Raw genomic sequence first — 25,977 nt, 5'->3', positions numbered from 1 at the left:
TGGGAGGTATAAAAGAAGCCTCCGCAGAGAGCCTCGGTGCTGCTTAATGGGAGCCCGGGGCCTGCCCTCAGTCCTGGAGCCTTTCACACATCTTGCTCCCTACCTCTCCAATTACTTCCACTGTCCTCCTGCAACAAAGACCCAACTGACTGCCCTCTCCTTCCCAGACCCTATCAGTGTGGATCCACCTGAGATTTCCCTTTGCTATCTCTCCAGCATCTATGGAAATGAAGTGTCTTGTATAACCTTGTAAATGAGGCTGTTAGTAATTAAAAAAGGGGGTACACAGAGTATCCAAAGTGACTCATGTTAATTCTGTAACTCTACCTACCACAGCTTGAAAAGCAAGGTTTCAGACTGTGTGTGTGTTTCTGGTTTTTGTCCATAAATGCCCCAGAGTGAGACTGTACTACTTTGGTGAGTTTGTGTGCCCAGGTGCCCCAAGCTTAAACTGCACCGAGTGAACTCTGGCAAAGTCTTTACCACAATTGAGGCCTAATCCAAAGGTAGAGTCTAAAGTCAACCTGATTTACACCTGCCAAGGACTTGTCGGACATAGAAATAATTCAATAGGGGAGAAAAATGCATTGTCCATATTCATAGAAATTATCACAAATAATTTTTAAATGTTGCTTCAGATGCTGAGTCAAACATTAATAAGACCTTGGTAGTCAAACACCATTGTTCCAAAAAGATAAAGGCCACAGTGTTTCCTCCAAATTGTCCAGCAAAGACATATTTTATCATCATTTGGCCCTTTGCAGGTGTTAATGACAGATCCTGCCCAAAAGGCTTGACACTCATCCCGTATGAGAGACTCCCTTTGTACGAAACATTCCTTTTCTCCTGCATTTAAAACATGTCTGGAAGCAGTAATTCTCTTTGGTTTTTCCACTTCCCTCCATCATTTCCACATCTCTGACCTCCCCTCTCCCCTTCTTACATATTGCTCTGTGTCCACTCCCTCTCTTCCTCAGATTCCTATGCTGTCCCTCCCCTCAACTTCCCTCTCCTCCCCACCTACCCCCTTTCCCCAAACACTGATCTCAGATTAAGTTGAACACTATACCAGGTAAAGTTTGCACCTGCTTTACGCAAAGCTCCTTTCACAGCTTCAACAGGTGCTTTTCAATCTCCACTTTTCTCCTCCTGAGGACATCACCATTTAAAAAACCCAACACAAACCTTTGGATTGTTGTTGCTTCTGCTGGTAATCCTGTGGAGCTGGACTTAGACAGGAGTTGCTCTTCTATCTGGGCATCCTGCTCCTCTACATACCCTCTTCTCTTGTCATCACTTCAGCAACTATCACCTCCACTGCTGCCTCGTTTTACTCCCTCCATCACCACCACCTCCACTCTCTGGATGGTCCTCTGCCGGATGAGACACTGCTGTGTGGAGGTTGCCAGGTTAGACTATTGAGGTGCTAGATGTCCATCTTCTGAAGGCAGGTTAGTGCATCAATTCCTCCTCTACCCCATTACATTAGCATTTTTTATTTTATTTTTGACCTGACTGTGTCTCAGAAGTAACCTTCCTCATTATGCTTGTCACTTTTTGATGCTGTAAACATGGACTTTTGCCTGTATGTAAGATATTTGGGGTCATTTTGATGAACAGTTTTCCGCTGTTTGGCTGCTGCTGGTGATGCCACTTTTGCTTTATTGTCTAATTCAACTGCTGACATCTATTACAGGTGTTTCCAACCTTTTTTGCTTAATTTTGAGGGCTCACAAACCCCTTAAATTGAGGCTTCTGACCCCTCATCACAGGTTGGGGTCAAAGTGTGGATATGACCTCAACAAAATAATGATTGTTTCTTCTCACATTATTTTATTTTAAGGATTTTTAGAAACCTGGAGAGATAACTGTTTCTAGAATTTTACACAAAAAAAGTTTTAGAAAAGGTTGTTTAATCATTTTGTGGCCCCTCAAATTAATCTTGGAATCAAACTCTTACCACCCGGTACATTTCCAATAATGTTATTATTAACTAATAATTTAAATCTATGGTACTTAAAATTGTGATTGAAATTACTTCACAATAGCATGATTTTGAATTCACAGCTTAAATTGGTCTGATTAAACCTAAATTTTTAAGCCTCAAATGCAAGAACAAGTCAATAAATGTGCTTGAGATGGTGAATTCACATTTGATAAAGCATGTGGCTTACTTGATACAGTAAAAGTTGTCTCTCTTTGTGTGACCCAAACGATAAACATGTTGAAGTGTCTTGTTCATCTTTTAAGTCCTGGGGGCTTTATCTTAATTGCCCTGCTAAAAGGCACAGAGTAAATACCAGTCAGATAAGATGGTGAGCTACACAAGTCAAAAGAGCAATTGTGGTAATCTTCCTGTTGACAATGTATGATGAGAGGCCGATGACATTAGAGCAGACCTCTCTCAGCAGTGCTCACTAACCTTGGCACACCTGAACACAATTTACCATCAAGCGAGAGATTTGAGACGAGTTTCCAATTGACCTCTCGTACCTCATGTATCAACAGTATTGTCATCTGGATAAAAAAATGTTTAGGCTGTGGATATTTACACATAGACTTCTAAATTATACCGGAGTCCAGTTTTTAAATTATATTTTCAAAAGTTTCCTAAATTTCAATATTTAAAACAAATAGAAAGAAATCACCAGATCAGCCAGGACACACCTGTTGTGTGACAAATTAATCAAAACACAAAGGTCCACTAACTTTTTTATAGCTTTCAGTGGCATCGACCAAAACTTGAGGCCAACAGGTAACACCTGTTATCCTCCCTATGTGTAGGGATCATAAAAAGTAAAAAATATGCATGCACCTCCTTGGTCGTTTAAATTTAAAATGATATATATATATATATATATATATATATATATATATTTAATAAAAAAGGTTATCCTCCAATGAGAATTATATCTTATGCCTAAAACACTCAGTGACGTCAAGAGCCGTCAGTGCTACCAGTAAATTACCAAAAGGCTTGCTGAGATTACGCTGCCTGGCTGGTAGCTAGCAGGCCAGCTAGCTGCTCCCAGCTCCAAAATGTCGGAACAAGTTTGCAAAGCATTATTTTGATAAATCGATCACATATAATGAACCTAAATTGTTAATTTCTCACCTAAAAATCATCAAACTAAATCTAGTAATGAATAAAAAGTTGTCGTAGGAAGGTTGTGGGTCTGGCTCATATCGTCTGCCATTGCCACTGGTTGATTCGAAATGCATGATGGGATACTGGTGGGGGCTTAAACTTGTGAGTTAGTCCAAAATAACAGAACTGTGTTTACATCAATGCAGTTTGATGCACAATTTATGCATTAGAAGTATTGCATTAGACCATAATGGTTGAGGGAAACAATAACAAACCTTGCAAAAAATGTTTTACACTCACTTAAGGTAGTTTTTGCCTTTTTCAGAACAGAGTTAATGTACTTAATAGGAGATGGAAATCCTTATATCGAATAATTTCTGACTCAGCAAACATTCAACTGACATTCAGCTATTTCCTCTCTGACAGTCTCATCGTGGCTCTAAAATCCACCCGATTGCTGAAACAAATAACCAATCTTCTGCATTGGTTTTCACTGTTTGAGGTTCGACTGGTGCTCTTTAAATTATGTCATCTTCTTGCGCCCTCTTCTCTGGTTTTTCGACTGGCGCCATCCACTGCTTATCTCAATGAACTAACTCCTCATAATTACATAACAGTAGTGGATTCACTCGTATTTTACTTGCCTAATTACTCAAAATTTGGTTAAGATTTGCGATACATTTGGCTGGAAACATGGGATCAGCTTTGTAACTTGAGGGTACAGTTGGCAGTGATGTATTGGCCCGTTATTGTTAAAGGACAAACAATACCTTTTGAAGTTTCAATCTCTTCCATTAAACAATTAAGTTTAAATGCTTTATGGTGATTGTAAACTTTGCCAACTTGGCTGTACACTCTACTTGGCCAATGGGAAGCATGCCAAGCCAGGCACTGAACAGCCCCAAAGGGCCACTGCAAGGACCTTGGCAATTCAAACCTACTCACTTAAAGCCATTAGTGCCCCAGTGTTTATGCTCCTCTCCCTTTAGCCAACAAGGCATGGATTGCTCCCAAACAGAAGTGGTAATGAGGTCCTAAGCAGCCTTGCGGCTTCAGACACAGAGACGCTGGAGCACAGCGGGCCAGTTTGGTCAGCTGCAGGGAACCGAGGCACAGAGAGGCCCGTAGTCCACTGTTGCCGGCTCACATGGGACTGTAAGGCAAATGTGATCCTGACACATTGTTCTGGCATGCATAATAGGGCCTTTTCAGGGCTCCTCAGGGGAGACCTGGGAGCCTGATCTTAAAGAAGTAACGTGACGTTGGTTTGATGGTTCTCCCTCCTCTCTACTTTTGTCTAACAGCCTTGTTTATAAGAAGTTGCCCTATGACTCATGTCTGCCTGCATTTCCATTAGCTTTATGGAAAATGCAAGACAGATAATGTAACAGTTGCTCGGACAGGCTTGCTCAACACGAAAGGAAGTGGTAACATAATAAGCGAATTAATCACACCGCCGATGTGATCTCTTATCTCATTCTCTTCCTCTCTTCAGAATGGTCAGGCCAGGCTGTCCAGTCATTCTGCTCCACCTCTTCAGCATCTTAGTACAAACAGGAGGTACATAAATATTAATGAAACTTAAAGTCATCCATCACATCAATTCCTTCAACTTTTAGGGTGGAGAAAAGTCAATTTAATGAGCTCTTATGCGTTATTCTCCTTTTAGGTAGTAGGACTCAGGACATCATGTATCCGTATGGACCCGGCCATAGGGATCTAGAGACCCCCAAGATGGATGATGGGAGTTCTCCTGAAGTTATTTTGCTCATGCCCTTCGTTTTCTTCAATATCCCCTACCGTTCCATCTATGTAAGCCTTGATCACAACTCTTATTATTGCACAGAAAGCTGTAATCTATCAATTTTTAAAATGATTCATTGCAATGTATAAAGTATATGTTATAGTCTATGATGCTGAACTACAACCCCGTCTGATCTGTTCACAGGTCAACAACAACGGTGTGGTCTCCTTCAACGTGCAGGTTAGCCAGTTCACACCAGAGGCTTTTCCCCTGAGTGACAGCAGATCATTCATTGCTCCACTTTGGGCAGATGTGCACAACGGCATCCGGGGAGATGTGTTCTACAGAGAGTCCATTGAACCGGAAATACTGGAAAGGGCAACACAAGATGTCCGGAAATACTTCAAAAACATGCCCACCTTCACAGCCGCCTGGGTCTTTATTGCAACGTGGCACCAAGTCACCTTCTACGGAGGAAGCCAGACAACCCCGGTAAAGTCTGAACGCTGCATGAGATAACTTGGTCACACATGCAGGTCATCAGCAGTTGCAAATGGAAGTGTTATTTAAGAAACACGCCTCACTCTTTAAGAAACAATTTTACATACACTTGTTTACTGTCTTGGAGTGTCAGATGTGAAAGGTTGGTTAAAAAAAATAAAAATATGCCTTCCAACATTTCCAAACGCTGTCTTATTCCTGCCTTGTCCAGATTGTTGGATGGAAACCTATGGAACACAAAACTGCTTCTCGTCTTTTTGCTAAGCTTTTATTTTGTCATTTGCTTGTCCCAAGACATATACATTCATACCATTTTAATTACTATATTTCAGTGTGAGGCAGGTTCTAGCTACATTTTGAAATATAGAAATAATAAAGTATAGTCGTTTTGACATATGTAGACACCTAGACGTCAGAAAATCACCAAAACATGACACAAAAGAGATACATCTGTCATCACTTTGATTTGATAGAAATATTTTCCAAAATGTTAGTCACATGGTGAAGGTTTCCCATCATCAGTAGGATATAATTTAGTCAGACATTTGCCTAGTGCCATTTTGAGATTACACTTATTAATTTTTTAAAATACTGAAAGAATGTTTAAATGATTCTTCTCCACTATGTTGTTTCTTATCTTGTTTTTTTCTTGTTAAAACTATTTTAATCTTCGTTTGGTTAAAAGGTGAACACATTCCAAAGTGTACTAATCTCAGATGGCGTGGCGTCCTTCAGTATGTTCAACTATGGAGAAATCACATGGAGCACAGGAACAGCCAGTGGTGGAGATCCTTTAACAGGACTGGGTGGGACGACAGCTCAGGTATTCTCACAATGTCCCCAAGATCATTTCATAACGCATAATAATCCTGTTCTATTATAGAAATTGTATGAGAAACATTTCACCTCACATCCCTCACACCTTTCCCCCTTTTCAGTCAGGTTTTAACGGTGGAGACATTGGTCACTTCTTCAACCTGCCGGGATCACGTTCAAATGATGTAGTGAACATTGAACAGACAACCAATGTAAATATCCCTGGGCGCTGGTTCTTCCGCATAGACACCGAACTGATAGATCCTGCCAATGGCTGCAGCTACAATGGCAAGTTCAAACACTAATACTTGTGTCCACTCAGGTTTCTCTTTTGCAAAGTAGTTTCGACAAACACTGAAAGCAGCCAGTGGAATCAAATCCTCGAGCTGCTTGCAGAACTGTACTTTTATCAACTCTGTCTTTCCTACATCCTCTTCAGGGCGTTATTACAGACGAGGGGAAATCTTTTGGCTGTCTGACCAGTGTTCACAGCGATGCCGCTGCCTGGACATTGACAACGAGGTGCACTGCCAAGAGGCTCCGTGCGGGCAGCTGGAGACCTGCGAGCAGCAGGAAGGGGCTTTTTACTGCCAGCCGACCCGCACCAGCACTTGTGTGGTATTTGGTGATCCTCATTACCACACCTTCGATGGCTTCCTCTATCACTTCCAGGGAACCTGCTCCTACCTGCTGGCTCGGCCTTGCTGGGAGGTTGCGGGGTTGCCATTCTTCAGTGTGGAGGCTAAAAATGAGAACCGTGGGGTTGCTTCTGTTTCTTGGCTTAGAGATGTCACAGTGGAGGTGTATGGTCACAGAGTCATGTTACCCAAAGGCAGTCTTGGAACAGCCCAGGTGAGAATCTGTGGATGCCTTTATATTAGAATTACCACAATATTTGCCTTGTCTGTGCTTCTTGGCACACACTTATGGTTGCATTTACACTCTGCGAGAGTGGTTTGGCAGTAAACGGAGCACTATTTATCTCTTGGATGCATCCTCCTGTTTTCTTTTTTATTGCATCCAAGTTCATGATACACATTTTGAGAGTTTTGTCATGATAAAGGGATTCTAAATTAGCATCTGTTCATAATGGACTAAGTTTTCTACCATCATCCATTCTTCCTTTCCTGATTTGTCCTCTTTATCTCCCTCTAGGTGGATGGCTTGATGAAGACTTTACCGGTCCAACTAGAGCTAGGTGCTGTCAAGGTGTACCAGTCTGGAGTTGCAGTTGCTTTAGAAACAGACTTTGGACTCTTGGTAACCTATGACGGCCAACACTACGCATCCATCTCCCTACCCAGCTCCTACTTTAACAACACTTGTGGCCTTTGCGGTAACTATAACGATGACCCCGCTGATGACCCTGTGCTTCCTGACGGCTCTCTAGCAGAAAGCGTAGTGGAGTTAGGGGGCAGCTGGCGTGCAGAGGACACAGACTGGAGGTGTACAGATGGCTGCGCCCAGAACTGCAGTGTATGTGACCCTCTTACAGAAGCCTTCTACTTTCGCTCAGACTACTGCGGGCTCATCAACAAAACCGACGGACCTTTTAGGGACTGCAGAGCCGTAGTGGACCCTACAGCCTTTGTGTATAGCTGTGTGTATGACATGTGCAGCAACAGGGATAATATCACCACACTCTGCCAGGCCATCCAGGCCTATGCTCTGGCCTGTCAGGCCCTCGGTGTCACGATACGACCCTGGAGATCTCGCACCTTCTGCGGTGAGATTCAGTTTGATTCAATTTACACAGATCATCTTACTTTAATTTACTTGTGTCATAATAATTTCTTCTCGTTTACTGGCTCTCAGCTTTGACATGTCCGGAGTTCAGCCACTACCAAGTGTGCACAAGTGCCTGCCCAGCCTCCTGCTCGGACCTCACCGCTCCGCTGTATTGTGCTCATCCTTGCACTGAGGGCTGCCAGTGTAACCAAGGCTATGTTCTCAGCGGCAGCCGTTGTGTACAGCGTGAAGACTGTGGCTGTGAGCATAACGGCCTGTATTACCCCCTTAATAACACTTTCTGGGCAGGCCCCAGCGGTGAAGAAGGTGAATGTACCCTCCGCTGCAACTGTGGGCCTGCTGGGGAAGTCTCCTGTTTCAACGAGTCCTGTAAGGAGGGTGAGGTGTGTGTGGCAGAGGTGGGCTTGCTGGGTTGCTACCCTCGGAGGGAGGGAGTGTGCTCAATCACCCAGAACTCAGTCACATCCTCCTTTGATGGCACCTTCCTGATGTTCCCAGATGACAGCTCCTACTACTTGCTGAAGCTGTGTGGTCCAGTGCCAGCTAATGGCTCAGTAGTAGAGGTGAAGATGGGTAGGCGGATGATGAACAAAGGCCCCTCATGGAAAAGACCTGTAGTTGTTACAGTGGCTAACCTTGAAGCTCAGATGGGAGGGACAGATTTTGATATAGTAAAGGTTAGTATTTTCTCTATTTTAAATCTTAGAACCCATCGGCTGTTGTCTAATGACGATTCAGCCTCTGCGGGCAACTGTCAGTGTTTTAAGTAGCAACTTGATAATAATAATAATAATAATACATATATACGAATGAAGATATGTTTTTAAAAAGCTAATAAATACCTAAATTGTTGTCAGATGGATTCTGCTTTCCGTGATTGGTCAATACTACACTTCTGATGCCAAAGTCTTGGTCCCTTGTCTACAGATTCTCCATTTATATGTCGATTTCTTTTTATAGAGATACGCTTTGACACTTCTTTGTGTTTCAGGTGAATGGTGAACCAGTGGGGCTTCCATATGTCCATCCAATGGAGACAATGATGATCTACAGAGCACCGGGCAATGCTACAGTGGTGGAGTCCCGTGGTCTGCTTCGTGTCCACTACACACGCCAGGGATCCCTCAACATCTCCCTCTCCACCATCTTCTACAATGTTACATGCGGCCTATGTGGTGTCTTCAATAGTAACTCCACTGATGACCTTCGCCTTCCAAATGGACGCCTGGCGGAGTCTACTGAACAGTTCACAGAGGGCTGGAGGTCCATTGCTGACGACCTCACCTGTAATGGTGACTGTGATGACCTGTATCGAATGTGCACGGACTTGCGTCTCTACCAGAGTCCTTGGATGTGTGGCAACATCAATGACCCGGGGAATAGTTCATTTCTGGCCTGTCATGCAGTGGTCAACCCCTCACCATTCTTCAGGAACTGCTTGTATAACATGTGTGTAAGGGAAGGGAATCGTTCAGCCCTGTGTTCTTCGCTGCAGGCTTATGCCACCGCATGTCAGGATGCTCAAGTAGGCCTCGCTTCCTGGAGGAGTGCCACCAACTGTCGTGAGTAGACACATCTTTACTTTAAAGGAGCAGGCAGATATTTTGTTTTTTATTTGGCATCAATAAGAGGAAAATATCATCTCTGTGTGTCTAGAACAGATATAAACAGTCCAAAAATGTTAAAAATAAGTCTTCAAACAACTCTAAATCTTTCTCACTGTGCTGTACCTTGTCAGCAAGCAAACTTGTTTAAAGAATTTTAAAAAAAGCTTTTCCATTTATAAACATATAAATGTGTTAAATATAATTTTAATACAAGACTTCTTTGAATTTGCTGGGAGGCACATTTCAATATGATAAAACTTAGTTTTGTCTGACAAAGGGCACACAGCTAATCCTCAAAGAAAAGCTTTGTGTTTAGTCATTATATGACAAAATAAGATACAGAATAAATGCACTGAGCATATGGACGGATATATGGTGGATTATGTTGCAGAGGGGTTTGAGAATACAGATAGTTTTACACATCTTTTGCCATAAACCTTATCACCAGTTGAATCCATTGTAACCATGGTGAATTCAAGCTTTCCTAATCTAATCCTCATCCCTTACAGTGGAGCATTTTCTAAATAAAACTTTTTTGGAGGAGTATTCTTGTAATATGGATTGGGCCGTTGTCTTTGCTTCTCTCTTGCTGTCTCATACCTCGTTCTTCTGTCTCAGCTCTTCCCTGTCCGGAGAACAGTCATTTTGATGAGTGCACCAGCGCCTGCCCTCTGACCTGTGCCAACTTGGATGAACCTGACGAGCCGTGCCCTCTGCCATGCCAGGAGGGGTGTCAGTGCGAGGAAGGCTTTGCGCTGCGCGACGGCCTGTGTGTGGCGCGCAGTGATTGTGGCTGCATAAGCCACGGGCGCCAGCTGGCCACTAATCAGACTTTCTGGACAGACTGGGAGTGCCAGGAGCGCTGCTACTGCAATGGCTCTGACAACAGTGTATACTGTCAGCTCGCACCCTGTCACCCTGAGGAGTACTGCCAGGAGAATGAAGGCCTGTATTTCTGCCAGCCGCGCACTGAGGCCCTGTGTGTGGCGGCTGGTTATGGACATTTTCTGCCATTTGGTGGCGTACCATTTGAGCTGCAGAGCTCTTGTACTCTTAGGATGGCCACCACCAACTGTGGGAGAGAGAGCAGGGACCACGCAACCGTCTCTCGAGCTTTCCCTCTATTTAAACTGGCCGCTCGTAATGAGGAAAGGGACACAGGCCAGGCAATTTGGGTGAGGGGGTTTGTACTGGAGGTGTACGAGTATGAGATTGAAGTGTCTCGAAGCTACAAAAACACTGTCACGGTGAGTGCATAAACAGGAAGAACAGTAAATGAATCAAAACCCATGGTTATATATTGTCTTCATATACCTGGCTCATAATATGAATATTTATATCTTAACACCCCTTTTACGCATTGACCCGTGAAGGTCATAGTTGTTGTATTTGTGAGGACATGTTATTTCTAATCAAGCCGATAGAATAACCAGGCAGAGGGTGAATTCCTTTTGATTGGCTTAAGGTGGATCTAATTTCAATGGGCATCTTTTATCAGGCTGGATTTGGCTCAGACAAAACCCCGACCCTGAGCGACATTTGGACCAGGTTCACAAACCGACTAAAAGATCTGAGGAGGAATAGAAATGACACACATAACCCAACGCACCCACCCACACACACATGCAGCCTCACACCCACGCACACACATTTTTCCCTCATTCTCTCTGTCACTTTCTCTCTTGTACAATTACATTATATGAGAAACACATAGAAGCTCTTTCAGTGAGTCTTAATGTTATCCATTCATCACCTGGGTTTCCCCACATACTTTGAAAACATGCAGTTGGATTGGATTGAACTATGACTTGGTGCTAAAAATGCTTCCGTAAGAATGTGTGTAATAACAGTTAAACCTGTTTAAGCAAGAGTTTTCTTTAATCTCTCCTCACTCAGGTGAATAAGGAGCGTTTGTACCTTCCTCTGAAGCTGGGTCCTGGGAAGGTCAGCATCTTCAACTTGGGCATGCAGCTCATACTGGAGACAGATTTTGGCCTGAAGGTGGCCTTCGACTGGAACACTCTGCTCCTGTTGACTTTGCCCCGCGACCTCTACAACGCCTCCTGCGGCCTCTGCCAGGGCGTGCCCTTATCCCCACCCACCCTCACCACGACTGACTGGGGCATGGCCTGGGCAGAGAGGGACACCTTCTGCCAGGTGGGCTGCGGAGACTCCTGCCCACGCTGTGGCATGGGAGAGAAAAGCGTGCTAAATGACGTCCCTCTCATGGTGGCTGATGCCAACACGAACATCGGCACAGACGACGGAGCAAATGAAGTCAACACAGGCATTCGTTTCCACATTGGAGATGGACTGTATGTGTTTGTGGAGCCTGAGGCAGTGAGGCTGTGTGGGCTAATTGTGGATCGAGGAGGTGTGTTTGCGCGTTGTCACAGTAAGGTGGCGCCAGCGTTCTTTTATCAAAGCTGCCTGCAAGACACCTGTTTGGACCAGGGAGCTCAGGATACAATCTGTAACTGGCTGCAGATATATGCCAGCACCTGTCAGACCCAAGGAGTGCCTGTTACCGGCTGGAGGAGTGACACACCGTGTGGTGAGTGCTAGTCTGAGATCCCCTGTGTAAAGAAAGTACATATTTTCTGTAGTTGTATCTGCTCATGCAGATACTTTTAGATTTATTTGTCCTGGTTTTGACACATCTTTCTCCTTCTGCATCCCCCCGAACACAGTAGGAAATTCATTTGTGGTGCTCACAGTGGTGAAAAAAATATTTCTGAATCATCAGCATATCTTTCTAGAATGCATTGGCATGTGTTCCTATGAATAATCCACTCAACACACTGTCAACTGTTATAAAAATAGGGACTATTTCTCCAGTAGAAAGTAGTTCCACTAAAAACATTTGACAGGGAGGTCTGTGGATTATTCACAGGACAATTGTTTACTGATAAATTTACATTTAATTGTAATATTTCAATGCAATGAGTACCACAAACCCAGTCCCATTTGATTCTATTGTATCAGACTGGGCACATAAAACCAAACTTATCAGCATGGCTGGATATAAGTAAGAGGATGTTATTATTTCATTTGGGTTAACAGGTGAAACAGTAGTATAAGCAGAGGTGTTCGTAGGGGTCTTCTTCCTTGGATGGAGCCTGGTTGTGTCCCCTGCTTCCAGTCTTTATGTTAGGCTAGGCTAACAAGGCCCTGGCTCCAGATCCTCTTTCAACAGAGAATTATTAGATTGATATTGATCTCACCTCGTGCTAGAAAAAGTGAATACACATGTTTCCCAAAATGATGAACTATCCCTTTAAGCAGCTGCCGTAGAGCCACATAAGCTCTAAACGTGTACACACATATCTCCAATCAACACTTGTACACAAACATATACCCCCTGAAAAATCAACACCTATTTATACTGGAGAATGTCCTATGTGAACAATGTAGTCAGTGCAATCATTTGCTAATGTCTTTGCCAACCTGCCTGCTCCCAGTCCAGAGCTGTCCACCTAACAGCCATTACTCCAGTTGTGTGTCGGTTTGCCCGCCCCAGTGCGCCCCAGCCCGCGGCCAGAGGGACTGCAGCCAGGACTGTGTGGAGGGCTGCCAGTGTGACCAGGGCTACGTGCTCAATGGCAAGAACTGCATCCTGCCTCAAAACTGTGGCTGCTACACTGATGGCAAGTACTATGAGGTCAGTCTCACATCCAGCACTAAACTCTCTGCAGCCAGAACTGACTTTTTATTAAAGTCCTCATTGGCCAGTCAGTGTCATATACATTGTTTTAAACATCAGGTTGCTATAATAAACCTGCAATGAAAGCTCAATTTTCTTTTACTTTAATGTTAATTGGGACACATTTCGCCTGAAAGTTTGAACAAATCTCTCCAGCTCATTTAGTTCAATTCAATACCAGTGCAGTATATTAAGGTAATCCTTCATGCTAGGGCTTCAACTAACAGTTATTTTCATTATATATCAGCCTGTTTATCATCTTTTTGATTAATAGATTCATTATTTAGGCTATAGAATGTCTAGAAAATATAAAAAAAATACTCCCAATTTCTTAAATCCCAATACTCAAAGAAAGAAAACTGTAACTTGATAATATTTGTATTTTTGCTTTTAAAAGTCACTATGATAATTTATCCATCATCAAAATAATAAACACTTTTATGTCCATCAACTAATTGACTAATTGTTTCAGCTCTGATTTTAACAGAAACCTCTCTTTATTTCAGCCCAAACAGCTGTTCTGGAACAGTGACTGTACCAAACGCTGCCAGTGCATTGGACGGAACCTGATCCAGTGCGACCCGAGGCGCTGTAAGGCAGAGGAAGAGTGCACCCTCCGGTATGGCGTGCGAGGCTGCTTTGCGCGGCGATCCCAGCACTGTGTGGCCTCTGGCGGTGGGGTTTTCAGGACCTTCGATGGCGCATCGCTGCGACTCCCGGCCTCCTGCTCCTTCGTCTTGTCCACAAACTGTCACAAGCTGCCTGACCTTTCCTTCCAGCTCATCGCTAACTTTGATAAATGGAGCACACCCAACCTCACCACCATCTCTCATGTCTACCTTTACATCAATGAGGAGAACATACTTATATCTGGCAGCACTGTCAAGGTGAGAGAAACGTCGAACCATTGTTGGTTTGTCAGTATATGATCCAACTGTTGGAAATTACTGACTGACCTTGTTGTGATTTCTACTTTGCAGTTTGATTACATTACATTGATGCTGAAATTGATCAGTTCCACTTCATACAACTACCTTTAACCCACTACAACAATACCTGTCTATCACCTAAGGGTTTATCAAACGGGTTGAATTGTTCACTCACACGTGGAATACCATTTTATTCCCTTGTGCAGTCTCACTCATTCTTATTTCAAGTGTGACATAGTTTGTTCCTCCAAAGCTAACTTGCATTTCAGACTGTGTTCCTGCCAAATCCTTTAAGCCACACAAATCAATATTTCATATAAACAACAGATCAATAAATTTTATTTGAAAGGTTGTTCATAGTGACAAATCTTCAGAGAGTTATAACTCTAGACTCTATATAGCCTTTTCGTTTCTTTTAACCTTTGGTAGCTAAAAACCCATTTTCTGGGAGCAAGACAAAGCTAGAAGAGTTTATATTGTACTCCCAACATTCTTCAGATGGCCAGAATGTTCCATATTAATGCTAATGTTGCTCTGTGTCTGCTGGATGTGCAAAATGGGCAATAGGTTGCTAACATTCAGTCATATTAACTTTACAAAGCCACTTCAAACATGTCTGATTTTTAGCTTGTTGTTGCCACAGGTGACAATTATTGGACAAAGGTAAATGTTAGAACATAGTTCAAGAGTGCCACAAGTAAAGAGGAGTCACAAAGTGAGCAAACTGACTCAGAAATGTCAATAATGCTGCAATATCTAGCCAGTATAAGCTAAAGCTAAGCTAAATAGTTAACTGTAGATTTGAGACAGCGTGTGGTTCATTGTCTGTTAATTCAACATTTGCTTTTTAAGAAGAAGTTTGTGTTACTTGTTAAAGGCTACACAGTATCACTTTAATGCTTTAATTGGACTATTATCTCTATTGGTTAGATTTTTTTTATATTATCAACTTACTTTCTTCTGGCTATTTTCCTTCTGCTGTCAAAGATGCCTTTATCAAACCTCTCTTAAAGACACTAAACAAACAGATCCAATTCAAATCTCCCTTTTCTTTCCAAGATACTTGAAGAGTTCTCACAGTCCAATTTACCAATTACCACTAATTGCCTGGTAGAGCTCCTCCAATTCAGGCTTTAGCCCATATCATTCCACTGAGAGTGCACTCACAGAGGTAGTTAATGACTTGCTGATTACCTTTAACTTTGGCTCTCAATGAGTCATTACCCTGCTTGATCTGAGTGAGCCAATTTTCTAAACTGTCTAAAGATCTATGTTGGTATCAGTGGTAATGCATTGAAGCGTCATATTAACCAGAACCCAGAGTAATTACAGATCATCACAATCTTTCTTTGGACTATCTCTTTTCTGTTATATACTACCCCTCAGGGATATCTTTTGTGAACATATACATGATATACATGAAATAATTTTATGCAGATGACACCCAAATCTACATTCCTCCTCCAGATGATGGAGCTTATATGTTTAAGCACAACCTTCTCAGGAAAAAAAAGTACAGTGAGCACAACAGTGTGCAAAAACCCATGGCTAGGTTTCATCTTTGATTCCCCTTACTGCCTTAAAACAAGTTCTCCCTTCTCCATCACATTGCCAAAATGTATACAAGATCACATTTAGTTAATATCTCATTCTCAGTCTTGCAACACTAAACACAAACTAAGCTATAGGATAAAACGCCATAACTTGCTGCAAACACCAGGAACTCTTCAATCATTCAAAAACATTGTTTTCTTTACTTGATACTTGATGACTTTTCTAAATTTTCTGAGAATGACTTTTATTTCTATATTCATTTCTGTTACTGGAGTTTTACAGTTAAATTCATGAGAGATCTAACAAGAAGTTAGATCTATCTGGGGTCTACTTGACCCCAAACATAAGTAACATCACCTTCATCAAATCTGCAGTTTGTCTTAAACGGATGTGTTAATGATTTAATATCAATTCACATCCAGTAAATATGTCATGAGAATTCTCCTAAGCCATGGTATACAATTTAAGTCTACCAAACTAGATTAATGTTTTGTGATGATAGTTGATACTACTTGGTAATATACCCAATCTTGCACCTTTAGGAATTTATATTGGCAGTAAAATGATAAATTGTGATTTAATCATAACATTATGTTAATGGCCATCACTTGCAGTCAGAAGAGAACTCAAACATCCACAGTCGCCAAATCTTAGATGAAAGCAGAGAAATTGTTATGATAGTTATGTGAAAATGGATGAAATAAAAGTGACTGTGTGCCCATCTAAAGATTTCCGTGTCATGTGTCTTCACAGGTCAATGGTACACCAGTATCAGTACCATTTCTAACTGGGCTGATGACACGTCTGTCCTCATCCGAAGGTTTCATAGTCATCGACACACCCCAGGACATCCAGGTCCGATACAACCACTTTAACACCCTTAGTATCACAATGGGCCAGCGGCTTCAGAACAAGGTGTGTGGCCTCTGTGGGAATTTCAACGGGGACCCCAGTGACGACTACATCACCTCCAGGGGCAAACCGGCTGTTAGCGCGCTGGAGCTGGCCCAGAGCTGGAAGACCAACGGTATGCAGAACAGGTGGGTGAGGATTACAGACGCCACTTAAATTTGTCAGGTGCACAGAAACATGACTCCTTATGAATGCTAATAGAGCTTTTTCACAGCAGCCACTTTAACGTAATATAGTAGGTTAAACACAGGTGTTACCAATGATACTAATAAAAATGTCAAAAATGTATCATTGGTTACACCTGTGTTTAATCTAATATTTCATGTCAAAGTGGCTGCTGTGAAAATGGTCTATGTTGACATTTGGGGGTTTGTTTAATGTGGGACTATCTGCACCGGATCTAGGCTAAAATACAATGCCATTGGAGACTTGTGAAAAGTTTATGGACTGCTTTAAATTACTAAAGTTAGTCTAAGTTCATCACCAACAGTCTTTTTATGAGTTTGTGCCCTTTGAGCTAACACTGTTCTTCATAACTTTTAATTAATTCACCCATCGATCAAATGACTGGCACGGACCCAACCAGGCCCATCTGTTAAATAGGTATTTCTCATTGTTTTTACCATTTGGTGACTTTGAATCAGTTGAGTCTATGCTCACTGTAGGTGTGTAGCAGTATGTACCGTGCAGTATTTGCAGATACAAAGAAAATCTGGCACAGGAAAATTTAAATAATATTGAATAATAAAATACAGTAACTTTGACAGTTGGATGTTGATCTTTCACCTTTAGCTGTGACGAAACCCAGTACGTGGCTCTGGCTCAGTCCTGTGACAACTCGGCGGTGGCGGCGCTGCAAGGTGAAGATGCCTGTCAGAAGCTCACCCAGCTGAAGGGCTTCTTCCAGCCTTGCCACGGCCTGCTGGATCCCCGGCCCTTCTACCAGTCCTGCTACCTGGACGGCTGCTACAATCACCGCAAGGCTCAGGTCTGTGGCTCGCTGGCAGCCTATGCAGAGGCCTGCCGCTCCCTGGGCACCCTCACCACCAAGTGGATCACCCAAGAGAACTGCTGTAAGGGCACCGCGAGGCACCAGCCTCCCTCAGACACATGGCTCTACATGTCTCTGTGCTGTCACATCTTTAAAGCTACAATTAGAAAAAAAACTTACTGTAAGGCCCAATGTGTTTGTAATAACACTTAATTTAAGGTGCAATCTCATGCATTACAAACAACAAAAATACAAATCTTATTTATCTTAAGATACAAAGAATTTGTGGCATCATTCAAATGATGTCTTCAATGAGGTCCATTAGAGGATTTCCAGTATAATGCCAATGACAATATAAAGCAAAAGGAGAAGCAAAGCAACTATCAATGCTTTTATATTAACAAGGACTACAGCGAAAGGTGAAGGTCAAGAATTATGACCCAAATCTGTAATTTACCTCTACAGAGATTTATAGTGTCTTTCAGCTCATTGTTTTGGTTTACCAGTCTTTAGTGTTTGCTCGTTTCAGCAAAAAGGCTCTAAAAATCAGCTGTAAGGTAACCGTCCAGAACCAAACAGCAGACGGACAAAGTTAACAATTAGCTGGTGAACATACAGAAACATGAGTCCAAATGAATGCTAATATTGTTCTGTACCTGCTGGATGTACAAAAGGCAGCTGTTTGCTAGCCTGGTTGCCATATGAACTTGATAAGGTAAACAATATGTCAGTATTGTTTACAGCTTGTTTCCGCTACCCTGAAGTAGAAAAAAAACCTGATATTAAAGGTTTAATGTAACAACAAAGTCTATTTTGTTAATAAGTAGAAGGGAGTATTCATTTAATTTGCTGATTAATTCATTTGACATGATGAACACACATGTTTAAGTCAAGGTAACGTTGTGTGTGACAGCTAACATTGTGTGTGGACGTGTCTTTAGCAGAATGGATCTACGACCCCTGTGCAGGAGAGATCTGCACAAACTTCACCTGTGAGCTGGAGAACGGAGGCGACCTGTGTGGCTGTCCAGAGTTACCCACCACCACTGGAGGTAAGTGCTTCATAGGACAATAAGGTGATATCACCCACCCCCAGTTTTAATCCAATCCCAGTATTCTGTAAATTATACTATGATATACTATTAAAACTAAACTACCCATTCTTAAACATATATTCCTGTGCAGAAAGTTCCCTTACTATGAATGGAAAAGGCCTTTAGGCAGCAGTATAAAGGGCCACACTTTCCAGGAATAATAATACCGGTGAACAGTACCTGACGTGTGCCTGTGTGTGTGGCAGGTGAGGATGACATCATCCAGGCGGAGGTGACCTGTAAGCACGCTCAGATGGAGGTTTCCATCTCCAAGTGTAAACTCTTCCAGCTGGGCTTCGAACGGGAGGACGTGAGGATCAACGATGAGCACTGCGCCGGCATCGAGGGAGAGGACTTCATCTCCTTCCTCATCAACAACACTAAGGGGCACTGCGGCTCCATCGTACAGGTCGGTTTAAGTTCATTCGTGTTCTTACTTACTTTATGAGTCTTCACTGTTCTCATTACTTTGCTTACTAGCTTTCTCTGCATCCCCCACTTGGTGTTTAACAGTTTACAACCTTTAATGACTCCTCCAATTTTAGGCATGTCACCCAAAGGCCTTGTTTAACTTCAGTGCAGTCTTGCATATTTTTAAAGGTGCTACATTATGTATGTTACATAATGCCATAACTGGTTGTTGCATTCATTTTGAAACATTCATATAACTATAACTAGCCATTAGTGTGAAGACTGTCAACCTTTTTATGTCTCCACACTGCATTTTACTTTGTGTTCCACTTTGTTAAACTTGCTGTAAAATCTGCTTCTACTTTACCTCCAGTCTAAGTCGAGGAATATACTGCCCTAACTTGTACACGACGCTCAATAAACAGGAGTGGAAGGAAAAGCTTATTTGCTTTCTTTCTGAGAGTGAGATGAGAAGATCAATATCATTCTCATGCCTGTGTGCAGAGTACAGACCTGGAGTTGGAATATGGTTCGCCTAGCTTAGGATAAAGACTGCAAGCAGAGGGTCTAAAAGGAAAAAGCGTTTGTAGCATTGTGCCTCCGTGTGATCGGCCCCCTCACTGAATCAGGTTTATATGATACATAATCAAAAAATTATATATCTTGGCAAACAACAGCTGATAATGCTCATCTCCAAGATTAAATGAAGAAGCATATTTCCCAAAATGTTGAACTTTCCCTTCAAGACAGAAAACGCTGGACTAGCTGTCCTTTAACTATTAACAGTGAAATATCAAATTATAATCAGGCAGCAGAACGGATGTATCAGCTGTTTTCCAGTATTTCCTGATGAATCCTCTAAACATCTCTGACAGTCGAATGGCACACACATCATGTATAAGAACACTGTATGGATTGAGAGCGTCAACAACACCGGGAACGTCATCACCAGAGACAAGACCATCAATGTGGAGTTCTCCTGCGCCTACGAGCTGGACCTGAAGATCTCGCTGGAGACTGTCCTCAAACCAATGCTCAGGTGAGATAGACAACGAGGGAGGAAGTATTCAGATTCAGTAAAAATATCATCAGAAAAAAAGCTAAATTTCTCCTCGTTTTTTCCTCCAGCGTGATAAACCTCACCTTACCGACCCAGGAAGGAAACTTCATCACCAAGATGGCTCTATATAAGAACTCCTCGTACCGCCATCCATACAGGGAGGGGGAGGTGGTGCTCAGCACACGGGACATCCTCTTCGTGGGCGTCTTTGTGGAGGGGGCAGATGAAAACCAGCTCATCCTCATAGTTAACATGTGCTGGGCAACGCCGACCCGCTACAGCAGCGACCGACTCCGCTACATCATCATAGAGCGAGGGTGAGGCTGGAGGAACATCCCACACACACAAAGAAACACAAAGAATTGAATGATGGTGAAATTTATAAAGCAGTTATTTTTATATCAGATATTTTGTGATCACAACTGATTATTGAATGTTGCATCAAGCATCTGTGTTTCTGTGAGTCAGGTGCAGCCCACAGTTCATTCATCAGCTGAAAACTCATTTACTCATTCATTATTTGATGTCTTCATTAGCAAATGGAGTTCAAGAACTAACTTTAACACATTTCTTAACTGAATTAAGGCCCATAGTGTCCCATCAACATGTTTTTCCCCTCGAACAGTGACACTTCTGTTCATTCATATGCAGATATTTACTGTTTGTTGAAAACAGCTATTTAGTTTTCCCTCTTCCCATTAATTTTGGCTCAATGTTAATGTTCCTCTGGGTTTAGTTTAAAAATTTTTTTTTGGGGGGGGGGGGGGTTGTTTCTTTAATAGTTTTTGAGGGGGGTTTTTTTTTTTTTCCCTCCCAAAAGGGTTGGGGGGTGTCCATTTTTTTTTTTAAAAAAGGGAAAGGGGGGGAGAAATAAAAAATTTAGAGTTTTTTTTTTTTTTTAATTTAAAGTTTTTTTTTTTTTTTGTTTTTTTTTTTTTTTTTAAAAAAAAGTTTTTTTTTTGGAAAAAAAACCTAAAGAAAAAGTAAGCCCTTTTTTACCTAAAAAGGGGGGATTCCTAAAAATTAGGGAATTTGTCCTGACATATTCTGAAAATAAAAATATATGGCATTCCTTGGTAACACCTTTCATTGTAACTTAAAGCTGCAAGCAGTGACGATCATGCCCTCGCAGTCCATGTGTGTTGCGAGCGCCAACATGTGTAGACCACACTGAAAGTTTCACGTAAATCATAAGATTGCCACACAAGCCTTACTTACGGTTTCCAGTAGGTGGCGCTATGACTGACTGACTGACTGAATATTGGCATTTAGATGTGTTCAAACTAAGTCATTTTTAATGTCTGAAGCTAAACCTGGAAGTAGCTGGAACTATTGTTTGCCGTATGAAGTGAAGGTGGTGACTGTGGACTGTACAGTAGATAATAATCTTCTTCCTTTTGATACATCAACACTGAACCGAACAGTCTTTCGTCAACAATCCTTTCCTTTTAATATCTATCTCTCCCTAGGTGTCCCAACATTAAGGACAACACCATCGGCATGGCGGAGAACGGCGTGTCGCTCACCTGTCGCTTCCACGTCACCGTCTTCAAGTTCATCGGGGATTATGATGAGGTCCACCTCCACTGTGACGTTTCCCTGTGCGACTCCGAGACCAACGCCTGCAAAGTGGTGAGAACAAAGTTCCACCTTAAATTAAAGTGATGATGAAACAATTGCTGTATTAATGTGTGCGTACTGTGCATCCAGAACTGTCCACACAAGAGAAGAATGTACTCGGAGGACAGCGACCACAAAGAGCATATACTGAGTGTGGGACCCATAAGAAGGAGAGGTAAGGAAGAGCTCACTGAAGGTTTAAAGAGATAACCTGGCTTTTTCTTCCTGTTTAGAAATGTGTAAAAACACAAGTTCACACAAATTATATCAAATAGTTTCCAGCACTTTCCTCCGCTATTCAAACTCCAAAGCTTTTGACTCCCCTGTGACGTCTCCTCAGAGTCCGACTGGTGCGAGGATAGCAACGGAGGCTGCGAGCAGATCTGCACCAGTAAGACGACCGGACCGGTCTGCAGTTGTGTGACTGGGATGCTGCAGCGAGATGGGAAAAGCTGCCGGAGTAAGGACCAGAAACGCACACATACACACACTGTTTTCAGCTAAAAAGCTCTAAAAACTCACTGTACACTACCTCTGTGTACCAAAGACAAACAGGTACAGCAACTGGCTGCTGAACATAATGGAGTAATTGGCAGCCAAAGAGCTGGGTATTGGACTTATATATTGGACTTATATTTGCCAGCCGGCCCAGAAACACAACACCAAATAAATGAACTGTTTGCTAACAAGTTCAACATTTCAACTTGAAAGCTGATAATATGTCAGTTCACAGATGTTTATGCTGCCCACAAGTGGCCAAACAAATCTGTTTAATGCAGGTTTTAAGTGAAGCGAATCAATCATAAATTGACCTATAAGCATAGCCTGACAGTGAAAGCAACATTTTTTTACTATCTGATGTAAATAAATTAAAAGCATGAAACATCCACCTAAAAAGTACGGATGTTTTTATGAAGGGTTGACAGCCTGAGGTGTATTTCAGCAGCAATCTCCACTAACGGAACTTTAGTTTCTAGACGTTGACGTCATGTTACGTCCTAGCACAGGTGATAAGGGTCATTAATACTGGACTTGAACACAAGATGGCGTGATTACAACTGCAACAATATGAGAACCTGAATGTGCCGCCTCTATTAACTCTGCCCTGGATATTTCACAGGAGCAGGCTGTACAACTTTACCTGACATTGGTTGATTAATAAGTAACACAAGCTGGATATTTGATGCAGAAAGGAGGAATTAAGAATCTACTGCCTGCGTCACTACACACTACTTGGATATTGATAAAGACATTAGCTTAATAGCCTTTATGGTTTATCTCATTTACCTCAGCCATTATCATTGTGGACACGGCCTCTTGTGCTGTCTGTCTGCCAGCTACTGTTTGGGTTTGGCTGCATTAGGGAGAGTTCATTTAAATATTGTATGCTTAAAATCTTTAATCAGGTGGGAATGAGCGAACAATTCACTACTGGTTTACAATGAATGAGTGGAAGATGCTAAATGGTGGTAGTCACACTCTTTGTGCATGTCTTTGTCATTCATACAATATGTAAATATCATTATTTTTGCTGTTCAGTTTAAATCTTCTTAATGCCATAAAGTATACAAACATATTGGTGTATTCTGGGGGGCGGTTATTGATGAAACAGGCATCCACAGCAAGTCAGTAAGCAGGGCAAAGAGTTTCCATTTGTATTTTTATTTATAAAGGGAATAAATTGCTAAACTATTAGTGAGTGACCTCATCTGGACCCCATGTGCATTACCTGCTTGCACATACAGTAGGTGACAAACATCTGGGTTACTGGGTTATTTATTATTATTTAGTTTTGTTATAGACTTTGACTAGTGTCAAAATATTATTGTATAATTGTTATAATAAATATTTAGCCTCTTATCAAAAAACATCCATACATTACAATAGCAATTACAAAGATCTATTAACTCAACAGAAGAAACAACATTTAACAGATTTTGTAACACAAGAAAAAGTGCCTCAGTTTCCTCTATAATTAATGTTTTCTTCTTTTCCCAGCTGTGAGCTCGAGCTGTAACCTGACGCCTGCGGTTTCTCTGCTGAGCGTCAGCGCTGTGATCTCCATGCTCCTGGCTCGTATTCATACTCTCCTCTCCTAACACCCTGTGAGCAAAGCGAGTCAACAAATGAAAAAATATGCAAACACAGAACACTTGAAAATGCACAAAGAAACAGAGTTGATTAGCCAGTAGATCAGCTGTGTACCAGACAATCTAGACAGAATACGTTCACACTATTACTGATGCAACTGAAGGTACGTTACCAAACAGGAAAAGTAAGTCAGCTTTCTAGACATGTGGACAAGTGATCCTTCCGAAACTCTTAGGTTTCACCCCTCCACTTCACATTGTGTAATTCACCTCCACCTCCTGCATTATTCACATATATCAGGACGCCTCACTGTGTGTTTTCATTCACTTAAAGCCACTACATGCGTATATTTTTAATGCAATTATAACATTTATCAAATGTCTGCCACAGTATCTTTCAATGTCAGACTTTTTCCAATTGTACACATATGGGGTATGGCCAAAGTTGGTCAGCTAGTTAACTAACATTTTGATAACATTAGCTAACAATTGATGTAGATCATCAGCATACATAAAAATGCACGACATGACAGCTTCTCCAGAAGTGAAGCCAAAACATCTCTTTCGCCCCCTGGTGGTGACTGCTGTATAGGTCTTAAAGCCCACTGCTTCCATGTTTGCAGAATGGCCAAACTTAAATTTGTCAAAGTACATATTAAATAACTTTTTCCCAAAGATGTTCTGCCATTTTAGATCAAGTGTTAATTTTGCTGATAAGTTTGGTTTTAATTAGTTATTTGAAGCTATAAAAAGGGCATTTCACGTCATGATTGACAGCTGAGCCCTGAGTCAGTTTGGCGTATGGGCGAGACTTTGATACTGCGGCGCCAACCCCGATCACTACTGCACAGACTCTGGCTCCAAATGACGTCACTGGCACAAGATGGCAGCAGCTGTATCCGGGATATTTTGGCTTCATTTTTATATAGTGGGAGGAATTGGAGACATGAAGTCCATCTTTTATATGTTGATGATGTAGATTAGATAGTTAGCAAGTGTTTTGATAACATCCAGCCAGTTAGCTTAAGATGTGAATATGACACATTTTTCCATTCATCAGCTAAGATCCAATCACAATTCAAGCCAGACCACCTCCACATGTGTCTGGCCGATCTCTGGTAGCGTTAACTTGCATTAACACTATTTTACCTTATCAAGATAAGAGACCCAGATACAGATCATATGTTGATGCACATGGGCTTTATGGGTCTGGAATTAAAAATTGCATGGATATAAATTCTCTGTCTGACAGTAGATCTACTGGCTAGCTTTAACCACAGTAGAGCTGATCTTTTTTGACCTCCAGATCAACTAATGTAATCAGTGTTTATCCCTCTAAACCAACTAAATGTACACCAGCTTGTGGCTGCAGAAAGGTGATTTTAAGAAGAAAACTGGATGATCTATTTTGTGATGGTGGAAGAGTACATTGTAAATGGGTGGCCCACATTTATCTTGGATGTCACAGTGGAGTTTATGAATGAAGTAAGTATTTATGTGTGAGGAGAGCACCTTGTGAAATGAATACTCGTATATATTTCACTCAAATTTTGGTCTCATAGATTAGCGTCCAGGTTGTGTTTCGGCTGTAAGATATGCAATCAGTTTGTGCCAGTCAAACATTTCACTTCTATCATTTCTTGTCTTAATCAGTTATAGTGTTGTAACACTCCTGCCATAAATATTGACTGATTATTGATTCAGAACAGTTTGCATTTTAGGAAAGATATGTGACGACGTACTGTAATACTGTTAATAGAGTAAGGTTCTCCAAGTACGGTCCCTGGTCAATGTATTCTATTTGGCACCTTATGCGTTATAAATGTCAATACATGTCACCACACAACTTATGTAAACCTTCAGTGTTCTTTACTGAAGCCAATTGTAATTCTCAGTTTTTGGTTAGTTATGCAGTCAGTAGCAGTTTTTCATAGGTAGACTTGTTTTGCTACCTTCTATGTACAAATGTACAGTCCTTGTCAGTTTGGTGGTGAATGTCATAACTTTGTTTTAATAATCAGTTTCTTTTTTTGATGTTTAAAAACATGACCAAAAGATGTTTTATTATTTGAGAGCAGCACCTCCACCACCTTTTAATAAATGAACAA

The 25,977-nt window shown here is 41.8% G+C and overlaps 1 protein-coding gene across 1 annotated transcript; it reads left to right on the top strand.

The window, feature by feature from the left end:
- Positions 1-1,080: 1,080 nt before the first annotated feature.
- Positions 1,081-25,949, top strand: tecta (tectorin alpha). Its single transcript, XM_051401722.1, has 24 exons — positions 1,081-1,451; positions 4,584-4,648; positions 4,758-4,900; positions 5,037-5,324; positions 6,019-6,156; positions 6,272-6,437; positions 6,589-7,001; positions 7,305-7,875; positions 7,965-8,575; positions 8,890-9,460; positions 10,124-10,752; positions 11,402-12,059; positions 12,967-13,166; positions 13,715-14,095; positions 16,445-16,731; positions 17,396-17,676; positions 18,536-18,646; positions 18,895-19,097; positions 19,975-20,138; positions 20,228-20,476; positions 21,629-21,791; positions 21,870-21,954; positions 22,120-22,239; positions 23,778-25,949. Exons 2-24 carry the CDS (start codon positions 4,585-4,587, stop codon positions 23,876-23,878), a joined length of 6,597 nt encoding a protein of 2,198 aa, XP_051257682.1. The 5' UTR covers positions 1,081-1,451; position 4,584; the 3' UTR covers positions 23,879-25,949.
- The last annotated feature ends 28 nt before the right edge of the window (positions 25,950-25,977 follow it).

The sequence above is a fragment of the Dicentrarchus labrax genome, unplaced genomic scaffold (genome assembly GCF_905237075.1).
Source record: "Dicentrarchus labrax unplaced genomic scaffold, dlabrax2021, whole genome shotgun sequence".
Lineage (NCBI taxonomy): Eukaryota > Metazoa > Chordata > Actinopteri > Moronidae > Dicentrarchus > Dicentrarchus labrax.
Note: the sequence above shows the minus strand (reverse complement) of the source record. Positions and strands in the feature narration are given on the sequence as shown.

Coding starts and splice junctions, on each gene's coding strand:
- tecta (XM_051401722.1), top strand. CDS start 4,585: ATGGTCAGGCCAGGCTGTCCAGTCATTCTGCTCCACCTCTTCAGCATC. Junction 9,461..10,123: donor GAGGAGTGCCACCAACTGTC/GTGAGTAGACAC, acceptor CTTCTGTCTCAG/CTCTTCCCTGTCCGGAGAAC. Junction 18,647..18,894: donor GTTACCCACCACCACTGGAG/GTAAGTGCTTCA, acceptor TGTGTGTGGCAG/GTGAGGATGACATCATCCAG.